Source organism: Nicotiana sylvestris, chromosome 5 (genome assembly GCF_000393655.2).
Source record: "Nicotiana sylvestris chromosome 5, ASM39365v2, whole genome shotgun sequence".
In the NCBI taxonomy this organism is placed as follows: domain Eukaryota; kingdom Viridiplantae; phylum Streptophyta; class Magnoliopsida; order Solanales; family Solanaceae; genus Nicotiana; species Nicotiana sylvestris.
In genome coordinates, this window is record NC_091061.1 from 112,012,916 (window position 1) to 112,040,164 (window position 27,249).

Here is a 27,249-nt window from a genome sequence, read left to right on the forward strand (position 1 = left end):
TCCCACCACTGAGAAATCATTCAGGAACACCTCCATAATGTCTTCGAACATGTCAGTGAATATGGCCATCATGCACCTTTAGAATGTGCCTGGTGCATTACATAGGCCAAAGAGCATCCTCTGAAAAGCATAAATGCCATATGGGCATGTGAAGGAGGTCTTCTCTTTGTCCTCTGGTATAATGGAGATTTGATTGTACCCTGAGTACCCATCCAGAAAATAGAAGTGGCACCTCCCTGCCAATCTATCAAGCATCTGATCAATGAAGGGAAGTGGGAAGTGGTCTTTCTGGTTGGCCCGATTCAAGGCCTTGAAAACTTTCTCGGGATCTAATAATGCTTTAAATATTTCACCAGTTTTCGATGAGTTTCTAGGCATGCACCTGTACAACCAAGTCAACAAACGTTAAAATTTCAATGTATAGATTGAAAATAAAGAAAACTAACTACACTAAGAATTTTTGTATTTCTTTCAACTGTAATTGATAACACCGTTAATTCTCCAGCAACGACGCCAAAATTTGATCACGCCCAACTATCCCTTATAAAAAGGACAAAACGGTCGCTGCAAATATAATCCGAGTATTTATTCCAAAGTCGAATCCCACAGGGAATTAACCTACCAATTACTCTTGTAAGACTCACTGAATTCTTCGTAATCAACTTTCCAGATTTTTTGAATAACAATTGGAGATGTTTTTACTAACTATAACTGAATGAAAGCAAGTAAACTAAAAGCTAACTATGATTGAGTTGTATGCAAATAAGAGAAGGATCTAAGGTTATGATTTCCCCTATTGATGGAATCCCTTCCTGTTATGTTTCGCATAGATTTGCATAATTGTCTCTATCGATCATGAGCACTCTTATTACCGTAAATTTCTTCCGAGTAATCATGACAATTTACTAGACGCACTCTCCCGAGTTACGCTAGCTGGCTATTATTATAGCTCACTTTAGATCGCACCTAAGGTTTCGTTATCCCTAATCCCACCTTTAAACCCTCGGTTATTGATTCATCATATACTTGGGAGTAGTATTGTTCAACAATTACCTAATTATGAACTCTTTCCCGAGTAATACATACTAAATAGGCACAACTAATTGAGGATCCTATCAATTAACTACAACAAGAACGTAGTTGAACAAATAGAGATTAAACCGGGCAAACTACATTAACATAACACGATTAGGTTAATGTATTGCACTAAATTTCTTAAAATACCTACTACATATAAGCACCATAACCCTTCATATACCAGGAACAAGTGGTTTGAAGTGTTCATATCCGTGTGGGATTAGTATAGCTTAGCAAGTTCAACAATAGGTAGGAGTACACTAATTGATTATGGTTAGCATGCCATGCAAATTCATATTAGGAAGAGGTTTTTGAAGTTATAATTTTGCACAGTAGGGGATTATCTTTTTCTAAAATAATAATTTAGTTTTGAAGGATAAAAAAATTAATATCAACATTTTGAATATTTTTTCGTAAATTTTATCAAACAAACCAAAAAGGGATCTTTATATATGGATATGAATATGGTATAGAGAGGAGTATGCTTTTGGCATATCTCATGTATTTGAATGATTCTTAGATATATAAACTGTAATATATCTGAATACATCCCATCATCATCTCTAGCCATTCCTATGGCAAAAAACTGTATAAGTAGCACGGGTTGGCCCAGTTTTCGAACTCATCACGTAAAATAACCAGCGTTTGTCAAGTCATTGAAAAATAACCACTGTTTTGCTGCAATAGAGATCGGTCCAGCATAATATACTGGAGTTCGATGCACCTGTGTATGAACTTCCAACATATTATGCTGGAACTCCAACACACGGAAAGTTCTAGCATAATATACTGGAGATTCGAGCACTTATGTATGAACTTCCAGCATATTATACTAGACCGGTATACTTTGCTGGAACTCCAGTATATTATGCTGGAGTTCTAGTTTACTTATGCTGGAACTCCATCATATTATGCTGGAGTTCCAGTATACTGGAACTCCAGTATAATATGTTGGAGTTCAAGTATACTTATGTTGGAACTCCAGTATAATATACAGACATATTTTCCGAGTTTTGAACAGTATTTTTGCTCAAATTTATCTTTACATGAAAAGTGGCTAAATTTCGATTACTTTTGAAAGCGTGACTATTTTTGAATGACCACTTGTAAATCTGACTATTTTTGAATTTCTCCCAAAAAAACTTCACATGGAAGTCTCCTTAATTTTAGAAGAGAATTAGACCGCATAGTCAAACTTACAAATTATGTATCTTCGACCGCTTAAGTTCAAGATGGAATGTTCCAATGAAATCCTTTATGTAGAGTTAAGAGACAAGTCAAAGTGTTCTTCTCTGCGTAATATTAGTTTAGTATAGTTTTAGACGGCCATGCCCTCTATTTATGAGTCCTTGTGTGAATTAACTTGAATTGTATATATGCAAATATTTAAAGAGATGGCAGTACTTAAAAATCGGATATCTAGACCAAATAGGATATATATCCCTAAGTTCTTCGAATTGGGGACCTCTCCAAGAGAGACTTGGACTCTACAACAATTGAAATACTTTTACGCTTTTGGACATTAATATTGAAGAGATAATTTAAATTTAAAGGGTATAAAAATCGATTAACATTTAAGGGATACTTTCGTCGTTTAATGTTTAGCATAAATTATTTGTGCTTTTATAATAATATAGATAAATAGATATATTAATGAGATTATTAAAAATGGATGAACACATTTGGCAAGAATATAAACCCTAATTACCTATAGTCAATAGTAAAGGCCTAAATGAGTCTTGTTGGGTATTGTGAGCAACGCTTGACTCATGTTGGGTATAATTTTATAGATTGTGATTGGCTGAAGACAATGGATATTACGGTAAAGTTTTGGGAGTTTATTGAGGTATGTTGAACCTACTACTTCATGGAGTATTTTCCCTCCAAACAACATATCGCAAAATGGTTTAGAACTTAATTGTGAATCCTAGCTTGTGGGGATGAGCAGGTTGGGATTGCACCATTTCTTGCATTATAAATGCTTAAGCGCTATTGTCATGACTTTTTATTAAAAATATAAAGTCTAATATTTTTGAAATATCTTTACACGTTGGAGTGACAGTTGTACTAAAAGATAAACTCTCATTTTGTTAATCATTTTTAACATGAATTTGAAAAAGATTTTCATTTGATTTTCATTCAAATGGTTGATCGGTTATGAACACCGTAATTTGATTTAAAGTAGATATCTTTGAGGCTTTTAGGCCATGAATCTATTTTAGAAAAGGCTTTGAGAGTTACTAGTAGATAGGAGTGGCAAATTGGGGGGGGGGGTCGGATATAGTTCGAGTCGAAAACGGGTAATAAAAATGGATAAATTATCCGACCCGACCCATATTTAATATGGATAAAAAGGGGTTAACCAGCGGATAATATGGGTAACCATATTATCCATGACTTCTTGCATATGATCACTTTTGGAAGAATTCTTAGTCTCCCTAACTTGAGGAACCAACAATTTGAGGCTTTACAAATGTAAAAGTTAGACCATTGGTTATCCATTTTCTAAATGGATAATATGGTTCTTATCCATATTTGACCCGTTTTTAAAAAGTTCATTATCCAATTCATTTTTTAGTGGATAATATGGGTGGTTAACTGTTTTATTTTAACCATTTTGCCACCCCTAATGTAGACTAACGAGTTTGGTTCGAATCTTGAATTTGTTACCATAGAACTACACGTACCAATGTAAGAATACATTCCAAGGTTAAGTCGAGGTTCGTGGGATAAAGTCCCCTAATTTGTAGGCAAATGATTATTACTAAGTGTAATGAGGTTAAATCGACTCATACGGTACTACAGAAAATCGTCCGGACAAGTAGGGTCAAATACTTGTGGTTAGGTTGATCACCTAATGTTGTTTCTATTATATCGATGTAAAACTTTGCACTTTGGTTGAACTTAAATGCTAAAGGAAATAACTTTGAAATATGTTTTACATTATTGTTTTATTTTCTTGTTTAACTTATGAATTTATATAATGCTTCCTTGTTATATCAATGTTTGCATATTTCTTGATCTTCTTTTCTTATCTAGTCTCAATTCTTGGAAAAATGGTTCATGATTCAAACTAGGCATATGGAGCTTAGGCCCTTTGGCCAAATTTCCGTTTCTGTTTTCAGGCACCGCATCTCAACATATATATTTGGCGAGACTCCATTCTTGATATCGTGGAGTAACATTTACTTTATCCTTTTGAGTCATCGGAGCTTGTCTCAGTTGACTATTTCATTCTAGAGGTTCCACAGACAATAGTAGTTTATTCTTTTGGATTGTAAGCTATAATTACTCATATGGCATGCATGAATGAACAATTACCTTTTATGTCTTTTGTTTAATGACATAAACAGTCTCTCTACTCTTTCGGGGTAAGGGTAGGGTCTGCGCATGCACTATCCTCCCCAGATCCCACTGGTGAGATTTTACTGGATTGTTGTTTTTGTTGTTGTCTTTTGTTTAATGAAAAAGCTCATTTTAAAAGATTAAGTTTCATGCATGAATTTTATTGTTTAAAATTATTATGTTTCGAAAGCCTTCCGCATAGGGGTGGGCATTCGGTCGGTTCGGTTCGGTTCGAATAAATTCTGTGCGGTTATTCGGTTTTCGGTTTTGTAAATATGATAACCGAAACCGAACTGAAATAAGTTCAGTTCAGTTCGGCTTTTTAAATTTCAGTTCGGTTAATTTTGGGTCGGTTTTCGGTTTGAACATTATCATATTGGTCTGGGCTTATTCTGCTTAATAATTGGACTAATTTGTTGGTTGTTTCCAAAATTTTGGACTTTTTGAATGTGTTAAGTCATAAATATGTTCTTTTCAGTGTAAGCCTGGATTTTTGAACTGTGGATGAGATGACCGAAAAAGGAGCAATTCATCAATTAAACATAACCAAAGGATGCTGCTAATTACACGGTTTACACCTCTACTTGGTCCATACAAGATCCCACAATCATACAAACAAATATAAACTAGGGAGTAGGGATTAGTAGTTACAACCAAAAGAGCACTACATTACAGAACCAAAAAACCAAAATAGCTATGCTGCTTTGCTGCCACTGGTTACAAGTTACAGCCATGGCCCATGAGAGAACAAAAAACTTAGAATCTATGCTACTTTGCTGCCATTGTTTAGTACAAGCATATTACATAACCAAAAGAGTAATCCAAAAGTTAGAAAGTTTTCATGCTGCTGAACAGCTGAAGTCTCAAAACCAGAGAAATAATTACATTAAGTAGCATGAAACAAGTGAAGTCTATTTACTATAGCATCACTTCCATCTAGGCGCCATGATCAAACCTTTGCAACAAAAGACATAATTATAGGTCAAAAACACAATTGATTTATAATAAAGTATATCAATGTTATATCTTCAAATATACAGAAGGCTATCAACTTACCAGTTACCACACATGGTACATGTTGCAACTATATGTCAATAATAGTTGAATCTTTTGCACTATCAGCCAGATCTAAGGAAAATATAGAAGAAAACTTTGTCATGCATCATCAGTGTTAAGTAAACTATTTGTAATATAATAAAGGAAAGACACAAAATAATTACCAAGTTCTAGTTGTTCTAGATACTCCAAGTCTTCCTCAACTTTAATAGGAATAGGTTCACTTCTAAGCCAATCTTGAAGACAAATAAGAGATTGCACCAGTTTAGGCGTCAACGAACTCCTGAACGAGTCAAGAATGCGACCTCCCGTGCTGAATGCACATTCAGATGCAACACTTTAAATAGGAATGGCTAATACATCACGAGCTATCTCCGCAAGAATGGGAAATCTAGGCTCATTGATTTTCCACCACTTTAAGATTTTAAAGTCATCTGTTTCAGGCTCAAGATCTTCAGCAAGATATCTTTCTAACTCTGATTTAGTACCTAAACCTCCGGTCACTTCCTTATGTTTCTCAAATTCTAATTTTGTTCTCATTGTTCCTCTTTTTAAAAAGCTACCATAACCACTGACAGTAGTTGTTGTGTTTCCAGATGAAGCAGATGATGTTCCTATTGAATTTTTTTTAACATAATAATCAAACAAAGAATCCATATAATTTTTCACCTCTAAAATCAATTTTTTTCCCTTTGTTTTCTCCAAACATCCTCACAATTGCAAAAGGAACATATTCAAGCTTGTTACGGGGATCCAAAATTGATGCAATAAAGATCATCTTGTTCATTTTTTCAGGTTCACCCCAATACTTGACAAATTTTTCTTTCATTTTTTTTGCCATTTCTTTCAAACTAGTATCTTCATGTTCCATCCACTCTTTCAATATAAGATCAAGCTCACAAATTTCAACAAAATGCACATTGGAAGTGACATAAATAGAACCAGAAACCCTCAAAGTAAGCAAATAAAAAGCTTCAAGAAATTTTACCATTGTTCTCACATTATCCCAGTCAACACTTGTGAGATCACCTGCACTAGTTCCATCTTCACAAACATAGGTACGAAGATGATGCAATAATCCAATATCAAAGAAACTATATTTGTCAAAGGCAAGCTCAAATTGTTGTGTTGTGTCTAACATCATGTATGTAGAGTTCCATCGAGTTGAAACGTCTAAGCATAATGATCTCTTAGAAGTTAACTTTTGAGATTCACAACATTCTTTAAACTTTCTAATCCTAGCGGGAGATTGTCTAATGTATCTCACAGCTTGTCTAACTCTCTTGATAGAAACACCAATTTCTTTCAACCCATCTTGTACAATGAGATTAAGTATGTGAGCCATACATCTAACATGCAGGTGTTTACCATTCATTATATTAGTTCCCCAGGTAGTCAATTGTTTAGACACTTCTCTTACTGTGACATCATTGGAACTAGCATTATCTACAGTTATAGTAAATACATTTTCCAACCCCCAATCAAGCAAACAATTAGTAATTACCGATGCCATATCATCACCCTTATGACTAGAGATAGGACAAAAGTTTATTATCCTTTTATGCAATTTCCAATCTCTGTCAATAAAGTGAGCAGTAAGACACATATAGTTTATTCTTTGTATAGAAGTCCAAGTATCTGTTGTAAGACAGATTTTAGGACGTGCTTCATTGAAGGAATTCTTCAAACTATGTCTTTGTTCACAATAAAGTTCATAACAATCTCTTGTCAATGTTCTACGAGAAGGAATTTGAAATTGAGGCATTGTGACTCCCATAAACTTCTTAAATCCTTCCTTTTCAACAAAACTAAATGGCAGTTCATCCAAAATTATCATTTGAGCTAAAGCTTTCCTACTAAGTGCTTGATCAAATTTCCAAGTGGTAAGCACCCCTTCATTTGCCCCATTTGAAGCTAGTAGAAAACTGATTTGTGTTTGACTATTATCCATGATACGGGGCATTTTGGGACACTTAATGAGATGATTGTTCATTGATGTAGTACCATTACCTTTCGTAGCAGCAGCATAAGTTTTTTGACAGTAGTTACATTTTGCTCTTTTAGCTCCACTAGGATCATCATATTTCTCAAAATGTTTCCAAGCATCAGATCTAGGTTGCATCACTTTCCTTTTCTTTGGAGCTTCATCAGGACTGTCTGGACTGAGACCTTCAGTATTAGGTATGCTATCATTCGAACCCCCACCTTCGCAGGTTTCGCTTACCCTACTTCCATTTTCTTCCATTTACAAAAAAGAATACAAACATAACAATAAAATACTGAGCAGTGATACAAACATAACAATAAAATACTGAACAATACGATGGTGATGAAATTGATGCAATGTTGCATCAAACACAAGTACACAACTCTCAGTGAGTATGACCCATGTAATGTAATGAGTATGACCTTGCTTAAAAAAATTACTGACCAGTGAGCTTTTCTTGTTTTAATAACAAGTTAGAACCTCTCAACAACACTAAAATCAACAAATATTACAAGAAAATGGACATCACATTCAAGAGTCAAGACTCAAGACTTCTTTCTATGTTGCATGCATCTTTAAGTCTTTATAAATACTAACTTTTCACAGGAAAAAAATAAAAAATAAACTGAAACGAGAGAAAGAAGAGAAGATCGGCGAGGGTCGAGGAGTAGAGAACACAAAAAAAGAAGAAATGAGCGAAATATAACAAAAATTAACCTTACCTTCCACAAGAAATTTGACGACAATGATAGATCCCTAGTGTATTTGGGAAAACCACCACTCCACCAGTTTATCAATGGAAGCCCTAGCGTATTTGGGGAATTGGGGGGGAGGAACTGCCGAACTGAGAAGTGAGAAGTGAAGTGAGAAGAGAAGGGAGAAATAAAAGCCCTAGCTGCCTAACTGCCTAAGAAAGTAAGAATGGGAAAAGAAAAGGAGATGATCAGCTGATGCCTGATGGGCAATTGGGTATTTGGGTTTGGGATGGGCTGATTTTAATGGAACATAAACTTGGGCCTTAGCCTATATAAGTATGGAAGAGCTGAATTCAGTTGGGACTTGGGCTGATTTCAATGGAACTTAAAATTGGGCTTAGGCCTATATAGCCTATAAAGAATCCATGTAGTATTAGTTCGGTTTTTCGGTTAACCGAAAAATATAAATCAATAACCGACAACCGAACCGAAAAACTGAATTTTAAAAATTTTAATTTGAAACCGACCGAAAAAACCGAATAACCGAAACCGAAATTTAAAAAAAATTGGTTCGGTCGGTTTTTTCGGTTCAAACTGATATATGCCCACCCCTACTTCCGCATGCCTATAAGAAAGGGTATGTGTGTGGGTTTGGTTCGCTAGGTCCATTAGTGTACCGAAAGCGGTCACGTGAATTTTGAGGGGGAAGTGCATAGTTAGTCACTAATAAAACATGTATTTATTTTTAAGCCACTGTTTAAAATGTCTTTAGTCTTTAGCCACTGCTTTAATAAACTTTACCTGCCCGGACGAAAATACCCTTCCGCTCATAAAGTTCAGGACCAAGTGTCCTTAACTTTTGAACTTGTAACCTTCCTTAACTTTTGAACTTGTAACCCTGAGTTCAGGACTACATGTCCTTAACTTTTGAACTTGTAACTCTAAGTTCAGGACTTCAGGACTACATGTCCTTAACTTTTGAACGTGGAACTTGAAGTTCAGGACCACCTGTCCTTAATTTCTGTGCTTGTAACTCTAAGTTAAAGACTACTTATCCTTAAATTTTGAACTTGTAAGTCTAAGTTCCGGACCTATAGTCTTTAACTTTTGAGCTTGTTAGTCTAAGTTCAGGACCAGGTGTCCTTAACTTTTGAACTTGTAACTGTAAGTTCAGGACCAAATGTCCTTAACTTTTGAGCTTGTTAGTCTAAGTTCAGGACCTATTGTCCTTAATTTTTGGGCTTGTTAGCCTAAGTTCAGGACCTATTGTCCTTTAACTTTTGAGCTTGTTAGTCTAAGTTCAGGACTTTAAGACCTATTGTCCTTAACTTTTGAACTTGTAACTGTAAGTTCAGGACCAAATATCCTTAACTTTTGAGCTTGTTAGTCTAAGTTCAGGACCAAGTGTCCTTAACTTTTGAACTTGTAAAAGACGAGGGGGACAAAAGGGTGCTGCAATGTGAAAGGCAATTCATGTACCCAATCTGTCATCACATGCTACACCAACGAAGCTGCTTAACCACACAGTCGTCTCGTTTCCTTGGCATGTAATTTTATACTAACTTTCTATTATGAGAAGCGCCAGTACTGGTAATATTCTCATAGCAAGGAAACATCCTGTGTGCTAAGAAGAGATCATGTTTCAAGCTCAAGCATGGAAACTCTTACCTGTCTAATAATTTTTTAAGTGATATTTGCCTTCTAAAACAAAAACATATACCTCCTTCTGATACTTGGAATGGAGCTCCTGTAACATTGACAATTCACGAGTAACTGGCCGAAAAAGGGATTTTTTCCTTACAGACGGCGGCACAGTTCTTCTCCCTAACACATGAAAAAGATAGAAGAAAGGGTAACATAGTCTTTTCATATTAATTTTAATAGACTAGTGGCTTTTATTGCTAAGTATTAAAATACGGGATAAAAAATAAATACCATTTTAAAAAATGGCTATCCCACACAATTTTTACGAATTTTGAGCCGTGACAATTGGGTCGTGACTCAAATTTTCTTTATTAGGAAGGTTAAAAAGATTAGTAATAATGTTCATTACTGAGACGAAAAGCAAATGGAACCTTTAGTTGAGCTAAGCTACATAGAGATATGGTTGATTTTAAAATGGAAAGAACATAACTTTACCAGCTTCTCATAAAGAGTCATTAATTACTATAAATTTTAATTACACTGAGGTGGAAGGAAAAGGTGAGATAGTGACAATTGAACCTGTGGAGACATTCATTTATACCACAAAAATTATAAGTTAAGGTAGTTAGGCTGTTACTTCTGAGTTTTCTTGTATAACATAACTGTCACATTTCAGGAAAACGTGGCCAAGAAAGAGCTAGTACCATGAAAGACGAGTCTTCTGTCAAAGTAAACTTCCATCTCTTTCAATTCCAACCTACGCTATATTTTCAATTAATTTTTTTTTTTAATATTGTGTAAAATGAATGCTACAACAGTACTGAGTTCAGAAGAGAGGGGGCTAGCAAGACAGCAGTTCAAGTTAGCTAAAAATAATATTAGACCTGAAGACAAATTACTGTTTGAGTTACTTTTAACAAACTTCAACTTGAGAATCACAAAGGCAACATGGCAGCAATTCAGAAAACAAAACTGCCAATGCTGCTAACTAGACTCTCTCTTCAAAATGAAATCCACTGCCTCTTCAACAGTGTTGACCACCTGCAGAAGCAGCAAATAAAAATGAATTGGTGCTTATGCATGATATAAAATTCAGACTTCGGAAGGTTAAGACGATTCACGTTCAAACCTCTCAAGAGCTTCAAATTAAAACTCGGTTCACAGATGAAATCTCAATTTCTCTCAGGGAAGTACATAGGAGAGGCCAAAGGAAAATGAGAGTAAAATCTATGAAACACACTTGCCTCCTACCGACAGAATGATGTTGGAGGGCTTCAAAGGTTACGTAAATCATTCACTAGAGTGGAAAACTAATGTGGTGTTTGATTGGAGCTAAAAGCTATGTTTCTTACTCTCCGAAAATGTCACCGGGTTCGTGTTGGATCCTCCAAAAGTAGTTTATTTTTGGAGGATTTGACACGGGTTCAGCAGCATTTTGGAGAGTCCGCACAACACAGGGTAAAAGAGGAATGGTGGGTGGAGAAGAATTGAAGGTGAGGGAGTGAGGTCTAGTAAAAAGAGGGCAAGTGAAAAAGAAACACTCGGAATCATTTTTTTGTCCCTCTGAAGTCGGTTGTTCAGGGAAATTATCTATTTTACTTGTTCCGGTCTTACCAAACGACAAAAGTAACTTTACCTTGCCATGGAACCAAACGCAGTAATAATTGCATCAAAAAGATTGATTCTAGGGGTATGGGAGTTTTGAAAATTGACACACAAGAATTGATAATGAGCAAGGGAACTTTGAAAACTGAAGCACAAGAATTGATAATGAGCAAGGGAACTTTGAAAATTGAAGCACAAGAATTGATAATGAGCAACGGAACTTATGCATCAGTACAGAATAGAAACTTACTAGATCAGCAGGAAATTCTGCATGATTTCCTCTTTCCTTGAAAACACCAGTCCTCGTCAAAATTGAAAACCACGGATGCCCTGCCTAAAATTGAACAGTATGCTCGTTACAAATAACTTCAAGATAGTGACGATCTCAAGCAATCAGTCTGTAGAGGGCTCGGATAAATCATGTTAGCAAGCCACTAACCTGCCGTGCACCTTTTATGTCAACAAATGGATTGTCACCAATCATGTACAGAGTTCTGAAAGCATGTATAGCATCTATATCACCAGAGAGGTCATCAGTTTGACAGGCGAGTTGAATATTTCTCAATATGGCCCCAGCAGTTTGGAACACAAATGGATTTGGCTTCCCAAAAGATGTATACTCCAAAGGCTTCATGTGAATTCTGCGAATTGTTCATGAAACATAATTTTACATTTCTTAGCATGAACTGTGAATTTTGAATCTCATTCACATCTTTAGGGAATCAATACTTCCAATATATATTAAATATCTCCAACAAAAGGCAGAAGTCAGAATTTGGAAGAACACAAAAAATACCTGTTAAAGACACTTTCTAGAGCAATTCTGAATGCGCCCATACCAAGACGCTCACAAGAAAATGCTGCCTGCCTAAGTTGACACCCAATTAGTACTCTCAATAATCAAACATCATGCAAGAGGCTAGAATAGAACTATTCCAGTAAATATACTTTCATAATAAGAAAAAAGGTCAGATTTGGCCCATAATGTCAGTGTCGGAGATGCATGCAGAGAACCAATGCCTGCAAATAGAAACTACTAAAAAAAAGCATCAACTATCTCCTATCTGGTACTAGATGATTAATGCATGCTGGTTTTAATGTTTTTTTATTTTGATTCCATGATTAAGTTCATTCTTGAAAAGATGCAGTATCATCTTTGACAAAAAAAATTGTCATAAAAGGTGGTGCAGCTCTACAGATGTACAGATACTCTAACAAAAGTGAGGGGGGTATATCTAGGGTTAACTTTATTAGTAACCTGGTATTCAAGATCATCGGCAGCAAAATATAAATATGGCTGATGCTCACACCCCTTCCCAGGAAGACCTCCAGATGTCAAAATATCACAGAGGACCTGTATCACTCAGCTAGTAAGCAGAAGAAGAATACATGAGAGTAAATTAGACAAAGACCAGAAAAAGTACATGCAAGGGATACACCATTACAGGAAGAGGGATCACTGGGGGGAGGGGATGCAATAAAAGTTGTTTTGCTTTTCATTTACTCCCTAGTTCCCATATGGAAAAGAATTGAAAATGATTGATCATCTTCAGTTTCTGTTCTCTCTGCACACCTTAGTTTATTTTTTTATTTGTTTTTTTTTTTTTTTTGGGGGGGGGGGGGGAGGATAAGGTAAATGTTAATTAAAATACTACCAGATTGGTACCAAAAGAAATACAAAACTGCTGGGAATATCCATGCAATTAGTTACAGCATTTCCTTAGCAACTCCAGAAGATCCATGTAATGATCAATACTATCAACCACACTGCTCTTACACCAAAGAAACAAATTGTGCTAACACTTGTTCCTTAATTCTAATAAAAAGACTCACTGCCCATCAAAGCAAGCTCTATTCCGCTCTAGCCAAAATGCCAAATAGTCCCAGAATATACAAAGAGGGATGGTTCTCCAAATCTGCTTTAATGCTTTATGTGTGTTCTGTTGCTGCAAACTCTCCAATAAGGCCCTAACTCTATGAAGCATGATCCAAGAAATCCCAGCACTGTCCAGCAAATCTACAATGCAAAAGAAGGTGGTTCACAGTCTCAATTCTTCTTCACATAAGTAGCATCTACTACAAAGAACAAAGCCTCTCTTCTGCACACTTTAGCTCTCTAGTAGATATTCTTCCAAAGGTTTTATCATGATGAAACAAATAGGCGAAGAAAGATGCAGTCCCATTATGCTAGCTTCTTTGCTAGACTAATATGCCAAGAAGGAAGACAACCAATACCAAGAAATTCAATACATGCAAACAATTTGTCTTCAACCAATCTGTCAACCATTTCTCATTGGTCTTGCGCCTCTATCATGCAGCTCTAAAGCTCCGTATTATAGGTAAAAGCATTTGGAATAACTTCTGATGATGTGGTAGCATACTTCTGTTGATAGCTAAAGTTGCTGGTGCCGGACTAGCCTGTCTAATTGAGAAAAGCATATGATGGTATAGTCCAGGTATTTCCTACTGGCTGGAAATATAAACAGCACATGGCCTGTTGTTCAAAAACTTAGCTACATTTAGAGCATGAAACACTCCTTACTTGGCTGAGTGAATACGTCCAAACACCCTTTTTCCTTAATCTATAACTACGAATAATGTATATAGAACGCATCAAAGAAGCTGCAGAGAAGAAGGATCTTTATCCTAAAAAGCAGAGACAAAATGTTAGCTATATATAAAGGCCATCTCTTCCCGTTTCCTCCATTTCCCTTCTACAAAGTGAGACACGTGTTTCATATTTTGTGAAATTTCAATCACGGGTTGAGTTACAAAAACATACACCTGTAATTTCATACTACTCTCTTACACTGTTGTGACAAATAACAATGGACTTATTACTTCAAGATCAAAGTAGAAAGCAAAACCATCCTCTTTGTCCATTTACCAAGAGTTCGGAGTAAATTTACCTGTATATCCCTCCCCCAATCAACAGGATCACTGGCAACAAATACTGCTTTAACTCTATCAGAGTAAACATCTATCTGTGGTGCCAACTCTGAAGAATGTCTTGGCCAATTAAAGGGCTTTGTTGTTCTTGTCCATCTTTTGAATTGAGCTACGGGATCAATGTCATCAAAGTATGACGCATACTCTTCCAGGGAGAGAACTTTTCTGGCCATAGTTTTGATAGCAAAAGAAGTAAATATCAATGCTTCCAGGAGAACTTCAAAAATATGAAGGCCAAAAAAAGCTAGAAACTTACTTGAAACCATATGCAGACATCACTTCAGCAGGTTCACCTTTTCCAGTGACAACAATTAGTTCATTCTCATATCTAGTAAAGGACAAAACCAATAGAATTCAGGATCTATGTGGTATATTTGGAAGACTGAAGTAGTTTCATATAGACTCTTAAAGTGCGGAACAACACAGGAGACTAAGGCAAAAGAAACAGAGCTCTATTGCTAGTGATCTGCACGATTCAAGGAAAATTTTACTATTGTCACAACAAATCTGAAACTTGTAGACACTTTTAATTTCTCCAACAATAATACTTCTATTAACACAGAAAACGGCACCTTACAAAGTTCTCCATTGTGGCACCTTTCTTTTCAGAAATGACGACTAAGTGAACGATTAAGCATAGCAGGAAGATGTTTATATTTAAGAGGACCTACTTCCAATAACGTTATGCAGCATTTACCTCTTTAGTAAATTTCTAAAAGGTGAGTGCCCTTGCACAACCTGCATCCATGAACATACAATTTAGATCTTTCTCCCTCTGCTAAGAGTTGTTTTTCCTTTAGGAAATCCCTCTCCTGTAAGAGTTAGCACCATGTAAGCAACAGGAGAACCAGGATGGTGATTTCAGCTGAAGAGTGAACCAACATAATAAAAGGCATACTAGTATTCATCAGTTTGCAAGATTACCTGAGCAGGTAATATCTTCACTCCAAGGAGTTCACTTAACTCAGCAGCTCTTTTAGACTCTGGGATGCCACCTCCTGCAGCAAGATCAGACCGACATAAAACTTGCTGCCTGTTATCATGTTTTATAACAGAATGTAACTGTTGAAAATTGTACGTAATGATGATATCATCTATATATGCCAACATTGTAAAACAGAGGAGGAAGTTTCTGTATACAGATTGATATCAACTCATTTTATGAAGTGCTAACATTAAATAATGTCAAAACAGGAAGAGGGCTAGAAGCCACAGTTTTTCCAATACAGATTGCCATGAAATCATCCACGCAAGATGTTCAAAATTCATTTAGGGGAAACAAGGATAAAAATTCTCAACACCTGATTAAAGTCTACTACAGCTTTAGTGTGCAATAAAAGGTAGGATATAATTCGAATATTTTTGGACCGCACTAATCACCATACAGATGGAACGAGGACATGTGACATGATATCTAGTCGAATTCTCCTAGTGTCCAGTTACTCTTTTTAGCAGGCTCTGTGAGACTAACCACTAAATTCCTTCGAGCAGATAAGCAAACTACAGGTTTAGCAAATATTTCAGCTACTGGAGATGTTAATTAGATGTACATAATGAATTCCTTGTAAATTTCAGTCAACAATGATTGAAAAGAATCTGAAATAGCCATGGATCAATTTTATGAATGACTAACCAGATATACTAGATCAAGAGAAAAAAGGTTTATGTCTCAAGTAGCTAAGCTAAAATCATGTAGTTATATTGAGAGTACTAACCATTTGTCAAGAACAAAAAGGGAAGCTTCAGATTGCCTGCATCAAGGATAAAGCATTACGGTGTGACAAGTACAAACCTTGTATCATTCAGTATATGAAAAAAAACAAAGTATGTTTATCAACATCAGACCAGACCTATCTCTTTCTCGTCAATATTGTCTATTAACAAGTGTACATGATATCACATCATAGCAACAATTAGAAGTCAAAAGATTGACCAAAAGCACAACCAGAGGCGGAGGAAAGATTTAAATTTTATGGGTTCATAATTCTAGTTTTTTGAATTTACTGGGATCTAACTTAATAATTTGTATGTATTCAATGAATTTCTTAGGATAAATATAAGGTTTGGACCAAAGTTAATGGGTTCGGCCGAACCCGTAGCCGAAAGGTTGGCTCCGCCCCTGAGCACAACAACAACTACACCTTAGTCCCAACCAAGTTGGGATCGACTATATAAATCTTCACTGACCATGTTGCTCCATTTAAACTCATCTCACGGCAATATTATGCAAATACAACTAAAGAGTATTAGAAATTCTCTTAATGTATAAATCTCTGAAAGGCTAAACTACTCTAGGAAAACATAGAAGGAGGGGCGGATTTAAGGGGGTGGAAGGGGGTTCACAAAAAACTTACACTGTATACTTTAAGGCAAAATCTGTTTTTTACATCTATATATTATGTTTTGAATCCCCTTGACGTAGCCCAAAAGCATAACTTAGTGGTCAAGGGGGTTCAAAATCTTTGTGAGGCCATTGGTTCAATTCCCACTAGCTACAATTCTTTTAATTTTTTAATTTTTTCCTTTTTTGAACCCCTTAATGGAAATTCTACCTCCGCCACTGCTTAGAACCTACAGAAAAAGTGCTAAAATGTCTAAAACATATTCTCAACCAAAAGAACAATGTAGAAATATCTCAGCTTTATAATTACACCCCTCTTAGTAAAATGCAACAAAAAAAACTTGCAAAAAACCAAGAAAACAAAATTTTCATGCAATTAGAGCCTCTACAGACTGACAACAAAAGGTGCTAACTTTAAGCAGCCATACAAACTATACCCGAGTCATCATACAGTCTCCGGAGAGCACTGGGAGAATTCCCAATTGGAGTGCGGCCACGGAGTATAACCCCATCTATATCAAACGCTATCCCACATGAACCCCTGAAACCACTCATCAAATTCAGGAAAAAAAAGAAGACACACAGAAAAAAGAGCATATGTTTGTTTGAATGTAATGACACTGAACTGTAGTGGAAGCGAATGAAGCAGAGAGAAACAGCGCGTAAAAGAAGCAGGTCGCATTCGAAGCCGAGAGTGTGGCCATGGCTGATTATTAAGTCGAAACCTCATTTCTTCCTTTTCCCTTTTGCGTTTCTATGGAACAAATTCTGTTTGAACTTCCGGACCATACAAGATACAACTCTCTTTTGTCAACTTCAATTGGGGTCACATTTCCAAAATTAACATATTTCGTTTTCTTTTCTTTTTTGGGGTTGATACAAAATCCCCAAAGTTATCACGTTTTGCAACGTTCACCCTAAATTATGAAGTGGAGTATCTTTATCACCCCTGATTTTCAATATTCATTTTATCACCTCCGGGCGAGAGGAGTTGTTGCGTGAAGTTCGCGCCATACACGTGTCAGTTTAAGCCAAGAGGCATGACACGTTGTCTTTTTTACTCTTTTTAAGGAAAAAATACCTTAAATTTTATAACATTACAACTTACATACCTAAATTATTGGATGATCCTATTACTTCCATGATCTTCATTTTTTCCTATTTAGCACTTCTTGAACAAAAACCTAAAGTTTAAACTAACAAAGCAAAATCATCGTTTTTCTTTAATTTCATCTTCCAACTTTTGATTCTAAACAAATTTTTAAGGTTAGATTGGTTGAAGGTGATTTATTAAAAATGAAGTTTTAAAAAATATAAATTTTTAATAAATTAGGGCTTATTAAAAGTTTAACTCTTGTTAAAAAAAAGTTTGCGCTTTCTGAAATTATTGTGTTTTATGTCTTAATAGTTTAACTTTTCGTTTTACGTCAATTTTTTGTGTGTCTAAGGGAATAGATCACATTTATAACCGTATGAGGTGATTGAGGGTGAACTCCAGCCCCTTGGCCTTGATGGAAAAGAAGCGGAGCATGATCACTATACGCCAGAATGAAGGGTGAACCTGGCCGAGGGTGACCTGATACCGCTTGCAAAAATTAATAATAACTGGGTCGATAGGACCCATTGTGAAGGAGTAAGTGTAGACACTTAGGAACCCCTCCACGTGAGTGGTAATGCTCTCTACGGGAGCGGGGATCTGTACCACGACCTCGGCCCCCCAGCCATAATCTCTCTTCACAGCCTCGAGATATTTCGCCGTTATCGAGCAAATGTATCTCGACACGTGCTCACATCGTCCATGTATCAATGTAGGGTCCTCAACTTTGAAGTCGGATTTTAAGACACAAGGGCCGGGAACATACTCATGAGGGAGCGGTTCCACCGTTGTTTTATCACCGGCCGGCGAGGAAGAAGCTTTCTCCTTTTGTGGGATGGTCTTGAAGGTTTTCGCCATTGATTCAGGTAAGGAAGCGGAAAGGGATGAAAATTGGTAATTTTGGTACTAATTAAGTTGACTCAATGGGTGGTGAAAAAGAAAGATTGAGAAAGTAAGGAACTTCGAAAACTTGGTGAGAGGCAAAAGCAAAATTTGATACAACCAAAGAGCCTGAATTTATAGACTCACGGTGACGGTTCGGTGGTTCTAGTGGCCGACCGTCACTGGCAAGCATTAATGGTTTGGCGAACTATACCGACGGGATGTTTCAATCACTTCGATCGCTTACGTTATGGGGACGACATCACTATCGGGGTCTCTAGAAAATCGAGGCTCAAGTCGTTTCTTATTATTTTACTCTAAGAAATGAGAGGACTATCTGTATATGGTAAAAATCGGGACTACCCGATTTTATTCTTTAGTCGAGATAGGAATGTCACGTCGAAAAACCAGGACGTCGAGTCATCCCGAGGTCAACCTCAATTGCGGACAGATGGAGGCAGACTTCGAGTGACACCGGCGTGGCTTAATAATAGAAAGGGCAAAATATTCGTGATTGGTCGAGAATTGTGACGTGGATCTCGGAACGGATCGATCTGCAACGGTTAATTAGATGTTAATATGATTTCCTACTAGAATTAGAATTGTCCCTTATTTAGGGCTCCCCCTATTTTATAAAGAGGGATCACATTTATTTGTAACCATCATCGTTCACTGATAAGAATTTATACACTCATTACTTTCTTGCTATTTTATTTACTGTAAGGGCTCAAATTACCTCAAAGAGAAGGTGTTAGGCACTCTTCGAGGTCCACAACTATGGGTCCCGACCGAACTCAAATTATATGAATTAGTCAGACAAACAAAGACAAAGAAAGCAAGAAGTTTGGTAAGATTCATTATCAAAAGACTTCGAATAAATACAAATAACTGAGTTAAAGAAAAGATGGGGGGTCCTAAGTTTTTTAGCCTAAAGGATCACCCCGTGCAACATAAATAATACTTCGTAACTCCCTCGAGATGAGGTGTTACTCGTATTATTTAGCGGGCACAGACTATCATCTCCTGCTACTCGATTATTATCTTTAAGTTGTTACTTGAGGCGCACTAACTGATTCTAAGCCGCACCTTATGCGTGCACTACCTGTCCCATGCCTATGGTCCCAGAGGCATTTTGAACTCTATTTTGGGTGGTTCTAAACTTAACTTAGGTTGCTCAAAATGAGAAAGTTAGACGACATATAAAACAAGCTGGACTTCATGTAAAAGCAATTAAGGGCTCACGTTAGCCTCCACACTTAGACAACAAATGCACGCAAACAAATTAAGCGATTGACAGTTTCAGAATTGAGACGAGTTAAAGTCATTAAGCCCTATAGACATGGTTTCTATATGACCTTGGAATTCAAATATGCAGGCAGTTTCATTATGCAAGGTGCCATTTTAGATACAACTTCTGAGCGACTACACAATTGCCTACTGATTGCAGGTTATAAGCGATTAAACCTATAAAGATGCTATCTAGGTGATTTATGCAGTAGTTAGTAGTGATAGCCATGGAGGACATTCAGAATTACTCAATTCGATCCTATAGGCATGCTTTCTAATAGGGACAATAAAACAATGTTGAAAGTTCAATATTACCACTTAAAAGCGCGTAGGATTATCCTATAGGCAGGATTTCTACAATTAGCGTTTGAAACTTATTTTAGCTCCTATAGGCATGTCTCATAAGTGAGAAATTATAACAACAACACATTAACCAATTAAAACCCTATAGGCATGATTTCTAAAATGTAGATTTGTAGGACATAAACTATAAGAACCCTATGGTCATGATATCTAGTAAATATGCTGTAATGCAAATTGAGACGTTGGTCACTTTATTTCCTATAGGCATGATATCTAGCAAACATGTCGAAGCAGAATATGTTAAATGAATTAAACACCTATAGGCAGGTTATCTAACACACAATAGCAGAACATGTTCGAGCAAATTAAACACCTATAAGCATGATTTCTACCCGTTTCACGCAAATATTAAAAATAAACCCATTTCCTCAATTTTACTAACACCCCAATTGTTATTACAATATTATTACCGACTAAATGAGTGAAATAAATTATACAAAATAGCTATAGTGGGCCTAAAGCAAACCCAAAGTATACCCAGCCTAGCTAGGTCTTCAATCTCAAGTCCACATAGTTTCATAACAACCCAGAAAATAATCTTCATAGCCAAAACCCCAGTAGCCAGAGCTAACCAACAACCATTCACACAAACCAATTGGTTCTTCCAGTAGGTGAAAAGAGGGCAGAGTTGAGCAATTAGGAAAAATGACAAAGAACCTTGGACCCTAGTGTGTCGGAGTTCCCAAGGGTTTCAAAAACCCAAGGCAGTGCTCACACTAGGGAGGTTGATAGAGAAAACTTAGGGGAAGGGTTTTGGCTTTAGCCAGCCCCAGAATTAGACTCAAAACAAGAAACAACCAGTAGAAATAGTAGTAGATTAATAGGTTTGGAAAACATTTGCAAACTTATAAGATAATCGAATAATGAGCTCCAAAAGCAAATTAACACACCGGGCAGGGTGATATATGATAAGGAACAAGGAGCCTCTGATTGCAAGTTAACAAGCAATGGTATTAGAGTATTAAAAACCAAGTAATGCAACCAATTTAGGACTTAAAGGATCATATTATACCAAACACAGGAGTCAAACAATATAATACAAACAGGATCAGGTAACATAGAGAGTATCAGTAAAGGCAGACTGATTTTAAAGGATCACAAGTCATTAAGGGTACAGATTGGTCATGGCAAGAACACATATAGTGGCAACAATAGTCATAGGATCATACAACATTCAGAGTAAGGTCTTGAACAAGTTAGGGCATGCTAATAACATCAATTGGTCATTAGAAGTTCAGGTGTAAGCAGAGAAACAAAAAATAAACCATATAGTCAAAGCAGAACATTTGAATTATCAGCAACACTAAACTAAGCATGCTTCATTCTTTCCAAATTAACTAAGCTAGGTGCAGAGACATTATTAGGCTAACAATCATAGGCAAAATTAGGTAGAAAAAAGTCCAAGAAATACATTAAATCATGCAGTTTCAATGAACATGCTTAACATAATAAAGAAAACACTGCAAGGACTTAGAAACTAACCAATGATTGTTCTATAAACAAGAAAAAGGATTACACTAAGGACCCAGAGCCCTGAATGTGTCAAGTTCCAAGGGTTTCAAGAACCCAGGCAGTGCTCACATCCAAGAGAGGTCAGGAAAAATAAAAGTCCGGTGGCCTTGGCTTTCAGTCGGCAAAGAGCCAAACAGAATAGAATGGTAAACAAGCACAGAGTAGAAAACTTCAGTTTTTAGTGAGAGAATAGTGATTGAAGTTCTTGTCTGAAAGGGGATGGGGAAGGGTTTATATAGTAGTAAATATTGAGCAACAAACAAGGAAACCCAGTAATTTAAGTAACTATCAAAGTAAATAATCATGCAAATTGATCTGAAAATCAATTTTAAGAGAGAGATATGGAAACCCTAACTTTTAAATAAAGTGAAAAATCGGCAGAATCTAAACAAACAATCAAACTCACACAGAATAGGATGAACATAGACAAAATAGCACTCAAAATAAGAGATTTGAACCAATTTTGGTTCGATTTGAAGAGGTCTGTAAACCCTAGTTTTAGGGTAAGTAAGAATCAACAAAAATACACAAATATTCGTACTCACAAGAGAACAAAGGATGAACATAGACAGAATAGCAGAAAGATAAGTGATTTTAACCTATTTTGGTTTGTTTTTGATGAGATTTGATTTTCATGTTTAAGCAAGCAACTAGGTAACACTACAGACGAACAACCAGTAGTGAGAGAAGATCAATAAGGTAAGTGAATCAATGATTGATTCCATTTTAGAGCCAGATTTGGAGAGGTTGAGAGTGAGGCGGCTAGGGTTAGAGAATATAAGAATAAAGAGGATCTTGAGACGGTGGATTTAGGAGGAATAGTTAGGGTTTGGGGGGGGGGGTAGTGGGTTAATTAAAAGGAGGGAAATAACGAGAGTCATTGATCTTGAGAGATCAACGACCAGGATTTAAAAAGTGAGCGGGGCAGGTCGTGGAGATGGGTCACCAACCGGGTCTTGGGCTGGGGTGACTGGGCTATGGTTTGGGTAGTTTTAGGTCCAAATTTGGTTTTAAAAAATGGGTTATTATTTAAATACAAAATATTTAACAAAATAATTTATAAAAATGCCTTAATAAATAAATAAAAATGTTATTTATGCAATAAAATGATTAAAAATAATAATTTAGCATTATAAAAATATAGAAGGCTATTTTGACACAAATAGTATAGATAAAAAGTAATTATATATGAATATAGGCTATTATTGCAAAATTAGGTAAATAGCTTAAAAATGCAAACATAATTATAAGAAATAAAGTATAAATATTATGAAACATATATAAGATGAAAAATAGTAATTTGGATGATTAAGTCATCACAAAATAATTTGAAGGTATAATTAATAATTATTCAAGTAATTTAAATGCAGAAAAAATTAATTTAAAGCTCTAAATATTATGGAAAATTATAGAAAATGCATGTATAGATTTAAAAACTAACTAGGGATGCAAAAATGATGTTTTGAGAGTATAAATATATTTTGAAAAAAATATGAGGGCAAAATTGGGTATCAACAACTGCCCCTCTTTACTCGGGAATGATGAAAGAATTATCGGGTAAAGAAATGATGACCAATTTTGGTCGAATTAAATGAGGGATGATGTGATTTTGAAAAAATAGGGGTTGAACCCTGGTTCTTGAGTTTTCTACATATCCCGGGTGTTACATGAATCAGGCCGTGTGTAGTTCTGGATCCAACAGTGAACGAAATCGATGGAGTTGTTATAGGAACGGTCGTATATTTCGGAAAAAATATTCTTTTGGGAAGGATAGTATCAGATAGATTTATGCGGAGTTATGAATGTGAATCTAATATGTAATAGATGTGTTATAGAGCAAGTATCTGAATAGCCATAGAGTAAGAAGCAGGAATTGATGATGGTCGATTACGTTTAAAACATTTGCAGAATGTGAATGTTATGAACGAAAACTGGAGCAAAGATTGCTCCCGTTTGAGGAATGGTTACTTTCTGGATTATCTGCAAAACTTAAAACACGTTGCATGCAAATATATATGGATTATTGCAAGAATTTAAAGATGATGCAAATTCCCTTTGGACCATGGAGATTATCTTTGGACGGTGAGGATGATGTCTTTAGACCATGACATCCCGGGCCATGAATCGTGAGATAAGGGATTTGCAAGTCATGAAATGATGTTCTCGGGCCATGAGAATGGTTCCTCTAAACTATGACGCCTTTGAATAATGATGAACAATATTGAGAGATCCTCAGGCCATGACATTGTGTCTTCCTGCTATGATGCCTTTGGACTATGATGCCTTCGGACTATGACACCATTGGACAAAATGACTATGTTTCAACCCATGAAATGCAAAGGCATGATGCTAGGTTATATAAGAGGCGAAACAAGACATAGCTTAGTCTTGCATAAGATTGGGACAGAGCTTAGCCCCGAGAAGGCAAAATAATGCTAGATTTCAAGTAGCATAACATTCGGTATTAGGTCAGAAAAGCAGAGCTTAACCTTATGTAGTTGAGGAGGCAAGGTTTAGCCTCATGTAAGAAAGGGAGGCAGTGCTTAGTTTCATGTAATTAGGAGACATTGCTTAGTCTCATTTAAGGAAAGGGAGATAGTGATTAGTCTCATATAATTAGGAGACAGTGCTTAGTCTCATGCAAGGAAAGGCAGAGCTTAGTCTTATGTAGTTGAGGAGGCAGGGCCTATCCTCATGCAAGATAGGAGACAGTGCTTAGTATCATGCAAGAAAGGGAAACAATGCTTAGTCTAATTCAATTAGGAGACAATACTTAGCCTCATGGAAAGAAAGGGAGACAATGCTTAGTCTCAGGCAATTAGGAGGCAGTGCTTAGTCTCATACAACAAAAGGGAGACAATGCTTAGTCTCATGCAATTAGGATACAGTGCTTAGTCTCATGCAAGGAAAGGCAGAGCTTAGCCTTATGTAGTTGAGGAGGCAGGGTTTAGCCTCATGCAAGATAAGAGAGAGTGCTTAGTATCATGCAAGGAAAGGGAGACAGTGTTTAGTCTCATGCAATTAGGAGATAGTGCTTAGTCTCATGCAATGGAAGGCAGTGCTTAGCCTCATGCAAAGAAAGACAATGCATGATAGAAGAGTATTTCTTATCTGGAGACATGTTTGCGTTTAGCGACTTGCCGTTATGATTTTTTTATGTCTGTACGTATTTGCGAATATTCCTTGTTCCTGTATCCAAAGAAAAATCACGAGTTTTGCGGGAAAGGTTGGTTCGTGCCTTCGTCTTTTGCTTGCCCATGCTTCTATCTTGAGATTCTGTTTGAGTTACCTAGGGTAACATCTGGTTGTCATAGAAATAAAGTTTTCAAAAATATGCGTGCATTTGATGAATGTAGTTATTTAAAAAACATAGTAGTATGCAATATCAAGTAAATTAGATGAACCAATGACTGTAACACTTTATAGACATTGCGGCTTCTTTACATTAGAATTTTTAGGGTCCTCCTTAAAATTTTGCCCTAGTTTAATAAGTGATTCTTTGACTGTTCTTCGCATATGATGAAATTGGGTGGACTTGCTTCAGAATTTTGAGGGCCCTTCTCAAAATTCTGCCCCAGTTTCTAACCATGGGGAAAATGAATATTCTATTAAGATGTGATCGAACCTACAGGGATGCCTACGTATTCCCTCTTAAACGGCAATCAGGTCAAGCATAGTTCAGTTACATCAGATAAAGAAATGTAAACAATCCTAAGCATAGTATCATTTGACTGCGTCTGAGTTGATAGACTTTGGCCAAATTCCGTCCAATTCTGCAAGTATAAGTGCTCCTCCCCTCCTGTTAGTACTCTGTAGGGCCCTTGCCAATTGGGTGAAAATTTCTCTTTAGCTTCTTCTTGATACGGTAAGATCGCTTCAGCACCAATTGCCCCGGTGTGAACTGTCTAGGTCTGACCCTTTTGTTGAAAGCTCTGGACATTCTGTTTCGATAAAGTTAACCATGGAATACCGCATTCATTCTTTTCTCGTCAATAAGAGCTAACTATTCGTAGCGATGTTTTATCCATTCTACATCACTGAGTTCAACTTCTTGTATAATTCTTAAGGAAGGAATTTCGACCTCGGGGGGAATGATAGCTTCAGTACCGCCGATCAATATGTAGGGAGTTGCTTCGATTGATGTGCGTACTGTGGTAGGATACCCCAATAAGGCAAATGGTAATTTCTCGTGCCATTGGTTGTGGTTGTCTACCATCTTTCTCAATATTTTCGTGATATTATTGTTTGCAGCCTCCACGACTCCATTCATTTGAGGCCTATATGCTATGGAATTCTTATGCTTGATTTTGAAGGTTTCACACATAGCTTTTATTAAGTCGCTATTGAAGTTGGCAGTGTTATCGGTGATGATGGATTTTGGCACCCTGAATCGGTAAAAATACGATCTCTGATAAAATCTGTGATAACTTTCTTAGTTACAGCCTTGTAAGATGCAGCTTGAACCCATTTTGTGAAGTAGTCTATGGCTACTAGAATGAACCTGTGCCCGTTTGAAGCGGCGAGCTCGATCGGACCGATGACATCCATTCTCCGAGCAGCAAAAGGCCAAGGTGCACTTGTTGCATTGAGTTCATTTAGTGGTACCCATATTATATCTGCATGTATTTGACACTGGTGACACTTTTGGACATACCTGATGCAGTCCGTTTCCATAGTCATCCAAAAATATCCAGCTCTTAATATCTTCTCAGCTAAAACAAAACCGTTCATGTGTGGTCCGTAGGTTCTGGCATATATCTCTTCGAGCAATTTGGAAGCTTCCTTGGCGTCAACGCACCGTAATAATCCTAGATCTGGAGTCCTTCTGTACAGAATTCCTCCACTTTGGAAGAAATGGTTGGATAATCTTCGGAGTGTGCGTTCTGAGTATGATTTGCATGCTCCGGGTACTTTCCTTTTGCCAAGTACTCCTTGATATCATGGAACCAAAAATTTCCATTCGTCTTTTCTTCAACAGGAGTGCAATAAGCTGCCTGATTATGAATCCTTACCGGAATAGGGTCGATGAAATTCTTGTCGGGTGTTGTAGCATGGAAGACAAAGTGGCCAATGTGTCTACAAACTCATTCTAGATTCTCGGAACATGTTTGAACTCTATCTTTGTGAACCTCTTCATCAGCTCTTGCACATGATATAGATATGGTAATATTTTGGTATTATTTGTAGCTCACTCTCCTAGAACCTGATGTACCTAAAGGTCTGAATCACCAATGACCAGCAATTCCTGTATATTCATGTCAATGGCCAAATTGATCCCCAAGATGCAAGCCTCGTATTCTACCATATTGTTGGTGCACGGAAACATGAGTTTTGTAGATATCGGATAATGCTGACCTGTTTCTAATACTAAGACAGCTCCAATACCCACTCCTTTGAAGTTTGTAGCTCC

The 27,249-nt window shown here is 36.7% G+C and overlaps 1 protein-coding gene and 1 long non-coding RNA gene across 3 annotated transcripts; both read right to left on the bottom strand.

Annotated features, from left to right (window-relative positions):
• Positions 1–5,092: 5,092 nt before the first annotated feature.
• Positions 5,093–5,808, bottom strand: LOC104239043 (uncharacterized). The gene is made up of 3 exons (XR_714031.2): positions 5,643–5,808; positions 5,479–5,550; positions 5,093–5,377 (listed from the first exon to the last, which is right to left on the bottom strand). It is a non-coding gene; the product is annotated as an uncharacterized lncRNA (long non-coding RNA).
• Positions 5,809–10,548: 4,740 nt separating this feature from the next.
• LOC104228900 (mitochondrial hydrolase YKR070W-like) lies at positions 10,549–17,585 on the bottom strand. 2 transcript variants are annotated; one of them, XR_011407652.1, is made up of 12 exons: positions 17,326–17,585; positions 17,137–17,240; positions 16,074–16,109; positions 15,283–15,356; positions 15,056–15,096; positions 14,615–14,686; positions 14,319–14,523; positions 12,668–12,763; positions 12,206–12,273; positions 11,849–12,050; positions 11,660–11,739; positions 10,549–10,845 (listed from the first exon to the last, which is right to left on the bottom strand). XR_011407652.1 is itself a non-coding variant. In XM_009781450.2 (12 exons), the coding sequence occupies exons 1-12, from the start codon at positions 17,427–17,429 to the stop codon at positions 10,789–10,791; spliced, it is 1,143 nt and encodes a 380-aa protein (XP_009779752.1). In that variant the 5' UTR covers positions 17,430–17,579; the 3' UTR covers positions 10,549–10,788. The 2 variants fall into 2 exon arrangements, 1 of the variants encoding a protein (XP_009779752.1); XM_009781450.2 differs by having other exon boundaries at positions 11,660–11,743; positions 17,326–17,579.
• Positions 17,586–27,249: the final 9,664 nt, after the last annotated feature.